This window comes from Nannospalax galili, unplaced genomic scaffold (assembly GCF_000622305.1).
Source record: "Nannospalax galili isolate Female #2095 unplaced genomic scaffold, S.galili_v1.0 scaffold644, whole genome shotgun sequence".
NCBI classification, from domain to species: Eukaryota; Metazoa; Chordata; class Mammalia; order Rodentia; family Spalacidae; genus Nannospalax; species Nannospalax galili.
Window position 1 is genome coordinate 503,813 of NW_008351473.1, and position 11,301 is coordinate 515,113.

General features: G+C 46.7%; 1 protein-coding gene across 1 annotated transcript; it reads left to right on the forward strand.

The window, feature by feature from the left end:
• Positions 1-1,430: 1,430 nt before the first annotated feature.
• Positions 1,431-5,949, forward strand: LOC115066832 (the record flags this gene model as incomplete). Its single annotated transcript, XM_029553663.1, is given in 4 exon segments — positions 1,431-1,497; positions 1,500-3,232; positions 3,292-5,000; positions 5,946-5,949. Coding segments are annotated over 4 exon segments (3,513 nt in total), but the record flags the coding sequence as incomplete, so codon positions are not given.
• Positions 5,950-11,301: the final 5,352 nt, after the last annotated feature.

Genomic DNA, 11,301 nt, shown 5'->3' on the forward strand with positions numbered 1-11,301 from the left:
GAGATTGGCTTGGCTACTCCCCTCCCGGTCTGTACTTTCAGTTTTTGAGTCAGAGAGCGTGCCGAGGTTTTTTGTTGTCTATCTGTATCTGTATTTGGGGATCCTGAAAGTAAAAATGGTTAGTGCTGTATGTGTCTGGGTGTAAGAAGGACCGGTCCACTTGAATGTGATATAACATGATGTGTGTGCACTTAATAGTATATTAATATTTTAAAAGAAAAAGATCTAGTTTTGTATTTCTCTCTACACTCTCTATTTTAAGCCTTCTCTGTTTCTCTTTTATTCTTGATCCAGTCTTCACAAGGGACCATTAAAGGCGAAGGAGCAATTGAGGTTTTCTGGTCAGGTCCACTCCATGACGTAAACCAAAGGCTCTTAGCCCTCTTGGCAGACCCCGACTGCCCACACGGGTGGAGACAGGATGGTCTTTCTATATCTTCCTTTCTTTCTAGCCACTAAAAAGCCCCACGGGCACAGGTCGAGCAAGTAAGAGCCACAGGGCACTCGCCACTAAAAGACTCCCGTGAAAGGATAAGGGGGTCCCAGGCGTGAATCCCAGATAAATTCACGTCCCCCGCAGAAGAAAAACTGGGCAACGTTAAGTACTTGTTCATAAGCACACCCACTGGTCATTATTATTGGAGTGGCATATTCTCACTTTCTTTCTTTCCTTCTTATTCTCCCCCTCTCCTGTCTGTAACCTCCATTATGGGTCAATCGCTAACTACCTCTTTAAGCTTAACTCTGGAACACTAAAAGGAGGTCGTGGACAGGGCCCACAACTTATCATTGGAGGTCCAGAAGAAGAAGTGGCAGAGTCTCTGTTCCTCTGCATGGCCCTCTTTTGAAAAAAGATGGCCAAGGGATGGGACTTTTGACCTTGCTACTATCTTGCAGGTTAAGGAATACATTTTCCACCCAAGACCACACGGACATCCGGACCAGGTGGCCTACATAGTCACCTGGGAAGACTTGGCCCAGAACCCCACATCTTGGGCACGGCCGTTCCTACCTCCTAGGGGAACTGAAGAGACTGACCAGGGGCCTCCTACACTTTCTGCCCCCCTGAGTCTTACTTCTTCCTGCCTGCCCCTTCAGTCTGCCCCTGAGAAGAAGAAGCAAAAGCCAGTCCTCCCTGAGGACCAAGCCTCCCTAGCCCTCCTTGATCCTCCACCTCCCTATCCACCTGCGCAGGCACCTCCACCCCAAGAACTACCTTATCCCCCTCCTGACTCTACCGAACCCAACCAACCCCCCCTCCATCTAGCAGACTTCACCTGAGAAGGGACAGAGGGGGCCCCTCTGATGGAACTGGAACTACCCAGGTTCTTCCTCTCTGAACTGTAGGGGATCAGATCCAGTATTGGCCTTTTTCAGCCTCTGACTTGTATAATTGGAAAACTCATAACCCCTCTTTCTCTCAGGACCCTCAGGCTTTAACTGCTTTAATTGAGTCTATTCTTCTTACCCACCAACCCACTTGGGAAGATTGCCAACAGCAGGATTTCCTCTGACCAGACCCAACTTGGACCCTGAAACCGTGGCCGGTAGGGAGCGTCTCCGTCTTTATCGCCAGACTCTGTTAGCGGGTCTCAAAGGGGCCGGAAGGCACCCAACCAACTTGGCAAAGGTACGTGCTATAACCCAGGGAGAAAATGAAACCCCCGCAGGATTTTTAGAACGTCTGATAGAGGGATATCGGATGTATACCCCTTTTGATCCCACAGCCCAGGAGTGTCAGGCAGATCTTATTATGGCCTTTATAGGACAATCAGCTCCTGATATCTGTCTTAAGCTCCAACGGCTGGAGGGCCTTCAGGGGTACTCTTTACAGGATTTAGTAAGGGAAGCTGAGAAAATCTACAACAAGCGAGAGACCTTAGAGGAAAGAGAGGACAGAATTAGGAAAGAACAGGAAGCCAGAGAAGATAAGAGAGAGAAAAAGAAAAACAAAGAGTTAAGTCGAATTTTGGCCACAGTAGTTCAGGGAACAGGACCAGATAGGGACCTGGGAGACAAAAGAAGACCCCGAGTGGACAAAGATCAATGTGCTTACTGCAAGGAAAGAGGACATTGGGCTCGAGAATGCCCAAAGAAGTTAAATAAACTACAAAAAAAGACAACCCCAGTCCTGACCCTAGGAGACTAGGGGAGTCTGGGCCAGGAGCTCCCCCCTGAGCCCAGGGTAACCTTGAAGATAGGGTGGCAATTGACTACCTTCATGGTAGACACAGGAGCTCAACACTCAGTTTTGACAACAACCAAGGGACCCATGAGTTCCAAAACAGCCTGGGTCCAAGGGGCTACTGGAGGGAAGAAATATAGGTAGACTACAGAAAGAAAAGTGGACCTCAGTACAGGACAAGTCTCTCACTCGTTCTTACTGGTCCCAGACTGTCCATATCCCCTCCTTGGGAGAGATTTACTCTCCAAGTTAGGAGCCCACATCCACTTCACTAAAAAGGGATCCACTGTACATGGAAAAGATGGAGCTCCATTACAGGTATTAACCCTGCGACTGGAGGATGAACATCGGTTGTATGAGGGACCGATAGCAGAAACCCCTGGTATATCCAATTGACTAAATAAAATCCTTTTAGCATGGGCCGAGACAGGAGGCCCAGGACTGGCATGCAATCAGCCTCCAATAGTGGTCACACTAAAACCATCTGCAACTCCGGTCTCAATCAGACAATACCCTATGAGCAGAGAGGCCCGAGAGGGAATCAGACCTCATATTCAGAGACTTTTACAAGTAGGCATACTTCGGCCCTGCCCGTCCCCTTGGAACACCCCACTGCTGCCCGTAAAGAAGCCAGGAACAAATGATTACCGACCAGTCCAAGACTTAAGAAAAGTCAATCAGAGGATAGAAGATATCCATCCCACTGTTCCTAATCCCTATAATCTTCTGAGTTCTTTACCTCCTAGTCATAGGTGGTATACTGTACTTGACCTGGAGGATGCATTCTTCTGCCTAAGGCTGAGCCCGGTTAGCCAGCCCATCTTTGCTTTTTAATGGAAGGACCCTAAAGCTGGAATATCGGGACAACTAACCTGGACTCGACTTCCCCAAGGATTCAAGAACTCCCCTACTCTGTTTGATGGAGCTCTACATCGTGACCTGGCTGACTTTCAGAGACACATGGGACCAGAGAAGACCTCACTGACCAGCCCCTAACAGATACAGATGCCACCTGGTATACGGATGGGAGCAGCTTTCTGCGAAATGGTGAACGTGAGGCGGGGGCAGCGGTGGTCAACGGAGAGAAAATAATTTGGGCCCTACAGCAGGTGAACTATTTGGGCTACAGGTTGGAGGGAGGACAACATTGGCTGACGGAAAGCAGGAAACAGGCAGTAGCCTCTATCCCCCCACCAACCTCAGCCAGAAGACTCAGAGAGTTCTTGGGAAGAGCAGGATTCTGTAGATTATGGATACCGGGTTTCGCTGAAATAGCAGCTCCCCTATGTCCTTTAACAAAGAATGGGACCCCTTTCGTCTGGACTGAAGAGCACCAGAGAGCTTTTGACAAAATAAAAAGAGCGCTGCTGACGGCTCCAGCTCTAGGATTGCCAGATTTGACAAAACCTTTAATCTTATACATAGATAAAAATAAAGGGATGGCAAAAGGAGTTCTTACTCAGACTTTGGGACCCTGGAAAAGGCCAGTGGCTTATCTCTCAAAAAGACTGGACAATGTAGCCTCTGGCTGGCCCCCATGCTTGAGAATCATGGCGGCAATAGCATCCCTGGTAAAAGACTCAGACAAACTCACCATGGGTCAGCCCCTGACTATTATAACACCACATGCGGTGGAGTCCATCATTAGACAGCCCCCTGACAGATGGCTGTCAAATGCCAGGGTGACCCATTACCAGGCACTACTATTAAATCCAGAAAAGATTAAGTTTGGTAGCCCAGCCACCTTAAACCCTGCCACGCTGCTACCAGCTTCTGAAAAAGGTACTGAGATTCCCCATGACTGCCAGCAAATACTTGCAGAGATGCATGGGACTAGGGAAGACCTCACCGACCAGCCCCTAATCGATGCAGATGCCACTTGGTATATGGATGGGAGCAGCTTTCTGCGAGACGGTGAGCATAAGGCGGGGGCATCGGTGGTCGATGGGGAATGGATAATCTGGGCCCAGGCCCTGCGGGCCAGAACATCGGCCCAACGGACTGAATTAGAAGCCCTAACCCAGGCCCTAAAATTAGCAGAGGCCAAGAAGGTCAACATTTACACTGACAGCCACTATGCATTTGCCACAGCTCATGTACATGGAGAAATTTACCGGAGGCGGGGGCTCCTCACCTCGGCGGGCAAAGACATTAAACATAAAGAAACAATAGTGGCCCTTCTACAAGCTCTGTATCTGCCTAAAAAGGTCAGCATCATCCATTGCCCTCGACACCAGCGTGACCAGGGGCCGGTTGCTCAGGGCAATAGGATGGCAGATGAAACTGCCCACCAGATAGCAGAGGGCACCCGCATTCTCTATTCCCAATCATCACTGGAGGCTGAGAACGCGGAGGAATCAGAAAGAGACCTCTTCATTTATTCCGAGCAAGACCTAAAAGTAGCCCAGGAGTTAGGCGCAATGATGGATCCTGAAACTAAAATGTGGAGATATCAGGATCGAACCATACTGCCCCGAAAGGCGGCCCTTGAACTAATCTCTCAGCTCCATCAGTGGACACACCTAGGACACAAGAAATTAAAAACACTACTAGAAAGAGAAGAACAATTCTATTATTTCCCAGACCTCAACCAGCTAGTCCAGAAGGTAGTGGGAGATTGTGTCTCATGTTCCCTGGTGAATGCTTGCAGATCAAAGGCCCCCTCTGGCATGAGAGAGAGAGGGGCACGACCAGGGACAAATTGGGAAGTAGATTTTACTGAAGTCCTCCTGGGAACGTATGGTTATAAATATCTCTTAGTGTTTATAGACACTTTTTCAGGGTGGGTGGAAGCCTATCCCACCAAGAAGGAGACGTCTGCGCAAACGATTAAATCCTCTTGCTTGTTGCATCTCCTGGTCTGAGGACTGAGTTACTGGGGTGCGGCCTCCCGTGGACATTGGGTACCCCAGCCTGGGGGTCCTACATGCCCCATACCTAGCTTTACCTATCCATCTCTTCATCCCTCCTTCCAGCTCTCCATCCATCCATCTATCCATATCTTCATCTCTCCATCCATTCATCTGCCCATCTCCTACCAGCCAATTTGTCCACATGTCCATTTATCTTTCCATGTATATATCTACTTATTATTCCATTTAAAATATAATTATTATCACTGTGTGTGTGTGTGTTTGTGTGTTGTGAATGTGGGTGCATGCATGCCACAGCACGTAGGTGGAGGTCAGGCGACACCTTTTGTTTTTTGAGACAGGGCCCCTGTGACCCTCCAGCTGGCCTAAAGCTCACTATGTAGACCAGTCTGGTCTCAAATCTCATGGAGATCTGCCTGCCTCTGCCTCTGGAGTGTTGGGATTGAAGGCATGTGCCACCATGCCTGGTAAAGGATAACTTTTGAAAGTTGTTCTCTCCTTCCATTTGGGTTCCAGGGATTCAACTCAGGTTGAAGCAAGTACCTTTACCCGCTGACCATCTTGTTGGTCCCTTTGCTCTCTCCCTCCTCTCCCTCCTCCTCTTCCTCATCTTCCTTCTTCCCTTTCTTTTTGTTCCTTTCTCTCCTTTTCTTTTCTTTTCTTTTCTTTCTTGACAGGGTTTCATGTAGCCCAGGCTGGCCTAGAATTGCAGGCATCACCAGCATGCCCAGTTTATCCATTCTTTCATTTCTTCATCCACCTAGCTACCCAAACATTCACCAACAAGTCCAGGGAGCAAACTTGTGACTTATCTGATATCAGACCCTCAGTAAAGCTGAGTGGAGAGTGATGCAGGAGGCTTGTTCCTGATTCCTGCCCCCTTGCAGTTGAGAAGGCAGACACATACCCAGTAGCAATGAGAGAGGGGCAAAAATAGTGTCACAGACTGTGGCAGGTCAATTAATGAAGGATGACTTGCCACCTAGTGGTCATGGAGGACTCTCTACAAGAATGTGTGCTTTCCATGAATCCCAGAAGAGAACATAGGAAATAGACATGCAGACAGCAGAAGAGGTATATGGGGAGGAAAGAGCTAGAAGGTAGAGCCCCTGCCTGGAGTCCCCCAGTGAGGGGCTGGGAGCATGGCTCAGTGGTAGAATGCCTATCTAACATGTATGAGATTCTGGGTTCCATCCCAGCACCACAAACAAGCTAACCAAAACCAGCAAAGTATGGCCCTTGGATCACTCATAGATGATGGATTCCATGACATTTTTTGAAGCAAGATAAATCTATGGGTGCTGGCTGTTGTGATATAGGTCTGTAATCCTGGCACTCTGGAGGCTGAGACAGGAGGATCTAGAGCTCAAGGGCAGTATAGAATACACAGTGAGACCCTTTATCAAAAAACAAAGAAGTTGGGCATGGTGTCACATACATGTGCACACACACACCATTAAAAAAAAACAAGCCGCCGGGCATGGTGGCCCATGTCTTTAATCCCAGCACTTGAGAGGCAGAGGCAGGTGGATCTTTGTGAGTTCAAGGCCAGCCTAGTCTACATAGTGAGTTCCAGGACAGCTGGGGCTACGAGGAGAACTTGTCTCAAAAAAGACAACAACAACAAAAAAAACTACACACACACACACACACACACACACACACACACACACACAACAAACCAATAGCAAACAGTAAAGTGACCCATATTTGAACCCTGTTATATACGTCTTTCCACAGGGCTGCTAGGGGAATGGAGTCTGACCTGTCCCTTAGGCCTCCTCTCACCAATCCTGTGTGCTGGGTGAGTCTAGGCAAGGCTGGGATGAATAGGGGACACCTACTATTCACAGAGGGGAGGCAGAGGTAAGCACATAGTAGGCAATTTGGGGAGACTTACTGAATCAGTGAAGTACTGGTAAGTCCACTCCATAGTTTTGTGGAGGGTTGTGAGAGTCAGGGTCACCCGCTGCTGGTTTATTTTTTGTTTTTGTTTTGAGACACGGTCTTCCTGTAGCCCTAGATGGCCTGAAACTCACTATACAGACCAGACTGGCCTTAATCTCACAGAGATCTGCCTGCCTCTGCCTCCCAAATGCTGGGATTAAAGGTGTCTTCCATCGCACCCTGCCTTTTTTAAAATTATGTTTTTATTTTATTTTTTTAAACCCACTACTGTTCAGGATGTTTGGCATGTTGAACCAGCAGAGGTCTTGGAAGCAAGCAAGGGTGACAGGTCTCATTAGGAGCAAGAGAGATACAGAGACAGATAGAGATAGAGAGCAAAGCTAGGGAGAGACAGATGCAAAGAGAAAGAAACAGAGAGATCAGAGACAGATAAAGAGGCAGAAAGAGATAAAGACACACACAGAGAAATAGAGATAGAGACAGAGACACAGAGAAATAGAGACAGAGACAAGAGATAGAGTTAGAGAGACAGAGTTAGGGAGATAGAGAAACAGAGAAATGGGCACAAAGATAGAGACAGAGAGAGACATTAAGGACACAGAGGCAGAGATATAGATAGAAAGAGCTAGAGAGACAGAGACAAAGTCACAGAAATAGAGAGACAGAGATGAGAAAGATATAGACAGAGACACAGAGATAGAGACAAAGAGAGGGATGGAATGACGTACAGGTAGCTGCTTCCTAGACCCTGTCTGCCCAGGTTGGATCCTAGTCATACATAATCATGGACTAGACAATGCACCTCTCCCACCTCCAGGGCTCCTGGCACAGAGCTGTGGGGTGCAGGACAAGGACTGAGCACTCCAACCTGCCACTATCATGTAACCTTGGGCTCCTCTATACAAAGAGAACACCCTCCCTATACAAGGAGGGGACATTAGGGCTGTGAGTGCTGGTTTCCTGTGTTTATAAGGGGTACAATGATGGGATGTGGTATTTACTTTACACAATTAATGCAAAAACTAAATGAGGGCTAGCAAGATGGCTCAGAGGGTAAAGGTGCTTGCTGCCAAGCAGACAAACCGGGTTTGACCCCTGGAGGCCACATGGTGGAAGGGATTCTCCTCTGACCTCCACATGCACACTGTGGCATAAACTCACACACAATAATAATAATAATAATTAATATCAAGAAGGAGGAGGAGGAGGAAGAGGAAAAGGGAGGGCTGGAGAGATGGCTCAGTGGTTGAGCACTGACTGCTCTTGTAGAGAGCTGGAGTTCAGTTCCCAGCACCCACATGGCAGCTAAGAACATCCATAACTCCAGTACCAGGGGATCCAATACCCTCTTCTGACCTCTAAAGGCACTGCACACACATGATGCACTTACATACATGCAGGCAAAACACTAATACACCTAAAATAAAAATTAGTAAATAAAAAATGTTTAAATAATAAATAAATAAAATTTTAAAAATGAGTCAGGCATGGTAACAGGCACCTGCCATCCAGCCCCAGGGAAGTTGAGGCAGGAGGATCTCAAGATCAAGGCTAGCATGGGCTACATGCACGGCTCAGTCTCAAGAAACAAAAACTGGGCCAGCAATATGACTCAGGGAATAAAAGCACTTGCCACCCAAGCCTGACACCCTGAGTTTGATACCTAGAACCCACATAAAAGAGTCAGATACAGTGGCACAAATCTGTAAACCCAGCACTCCTTACAGCAAGTTAGGCAGTAGAGACAGGAGAATCAGAGAACCTACTAGAAGCTCCTGAGTCAGTAGTTAGTCTGGAATACACAGCATGGCAGAAACAAGAAAGACCCTGTCTCAATAAGGGGGACAGGTGGTGGAGAGATGGCTCATCAGGTAAAGGCCCTTGTCACCTAAGCCTGGTGACCTGAGCTCAAGCTCTAGTCTCAGATAAAGATAGAGGCAGAGAACCAACTCTATCAAGTTGTCCTCTGACCTCCACATATGTACTATGGCATTTATGCCTCCTCAACCATCCTGGGGGTACTTATGTCCCTCCCAACAAATAAACAAACAAACAACAGGGTGGAAGGAGAAAACCAACCTCTGAAAGTTGTTCTCTAACCTCAAACGTGCATCATGACTTGAACGAGCCCCTCCCCCACATCATGGTATTGGTAATAAAATTTTAAAACCTTTTAAGTAACTGAAACAACAAAAACCCAACCCCCAAATAAACAGAAACCTGAATAAAATCTGCATATAAGACCCTTCTTTCCTCTCCTCCTCCCTCTTCTTCCTTCTTCCTTCCCTTCTATAGTCCTTCCTCCTCCTCCCTCTTCCTCCTCCTCCCTCCTTCCCTTTCTTTCTCCCTCCTCCCCGACCCTTTCTTCCTTCCTTTCCAACATCTCCAAGTATAGTTTTGCTATTCACAATCACTAAGTTATGGAACTGACTAGGTGTCCAACCACAGAGGCATGGATAAGAAAATGTGCTCTGTACATGCAATGTTTTTTTTTTTTCAGCCATAAAGAATAGAGTCTTTTCATTTCCAGGAAAAAGAACACAACTGGAGATCATCACATTAAATATGTTAAGCCAACTGCAGAAAGACAAAGTCACATGTTTTCTCTCATTTGTGGTTCCTAGATGTTATATGGATAATCATATGTGTGTAAATAATATATGTTCATGTATAATCATGTAAATATGACAGGAAAATAAAGTTAAAATTTATAAGATGATGAAGGGAACTGATGGGAGGGAGAAGGAGGATGGTGGGGAGCAGCGTGGTGGCACACACCTTTAACCCCAGCACTCAGGAGGCAGAGGCAGGAGGATCTCTGTGAGTTGGAAGCCAGCTTGGTCTACACAGTGAATTCCAGACCATCCAGGGCCACAGTGACACAGTGAGATCCTGTCTCAAAAAAAAATTTGTACACACACACACACACACACACACACACACACACACACTAAAAGAAAAGCATTTGAACAGAGGGATTCTGCATAAGTGGAAAAAACCACTCCCAGAAACCATAAGGTTTTAAATGAAAATCAAAGTGCCAGGGGTGGGCAATGTCCAAACAAGTTGTCATTCAGGGAGGTCTCCAAGACCCCCCAAATATCAATGCTGTCCATTGTCCACCAGAACTAGATGGTAAGACCCTATTCGTGAAGACACCACACATTTTGCTGGCAAGACACAGAGAAATCAAGCTGTACTGAACTGGAAGCTCCCTCCCCACTGGCTGGCTTTCACAATGCCAGAAGGTGCTATGCAGGCTGATGAAGGAGAAAATGTATCACCTCTCTTATTCAGCTATGGGCCCTGCATGGCTCACTTGCCAGGCAGGATGTGCCCACTGGTGCAGTAGTGGCATGACTTGCTGGGGTCACCACTTTCTGATTGGATGTAGGGTCTATTTCACAGGTAGGAACTCAGGTGTTGTACAGTAAGCATGGCCAAAAGCCTGTGACTAAGACGGTCATAGGTCCTAGTGGAAAATTTAAAGCTGTTGTTTTGCTAAACGGATATGATGTGCCTGTCAAACTGTCTTCTAAATATTAATATTTATTCATGCTGTCAGCTTTAGTCAGAGAAACCTTTTTAATATTATTATTATTATTATTATTTGGTCTTTTTGAAGCAGGGTCTCCTTGCAGCCCCAGCTCTTCTGGAACTCACTATGTAGACCAAGCTGGCCTCGAGCTCACAAAGATCTGCCTGCATCTGCCTCCCAAGTGCTGGGATTAAAGGCGTGCATCATGCCCGGCTATTATTTTTATTTTATGTGTATGAGTGTATTGCTTGCAAGTGTGTAAGTGCACCTGTGTCATACAATGTCCTTGGAGGTCAGAAGAGGGTGTTGGATACCGCTGGAACTGGAGTTATGGATGGTTGTTAGCCAACCAAACCCAGGTCCTCTGCAAGAACAGCCAATGCTCTTAACCACTGAGCCATCTCTCCAGCCTTGAAAAACCTTTTTCTTCTTTTTTATTTCAGTGGCAGCAGCTACTTTGGAGCCTCATAACTAGTCAAATTACTGAAAGTAAGCTACTTGCCTAGACTAGGGTTGAGTCTCCAGCACAATAAATAAATAAATAAATAAATAAATAAATAATAAAGGCTGGCAAGATGGCTGAGCAGGTAAAGGTGCTTGCCACAAAGCCTAAAGATCTGAGTTCAATCCCTGGGACTCACGTGGTGAAAAGAAAGACTCTCCCAAGTTGTCCTGTGATTTGTGCACCCACATACATGTATAGGCATAAAATAAATTTTTAAAAAAATGTAATAAGAATACAGCTGGGTGTAGTGGTGTGTGTCTTTAATCCCAGCACTTGGAAGGAAGAGGCAAGT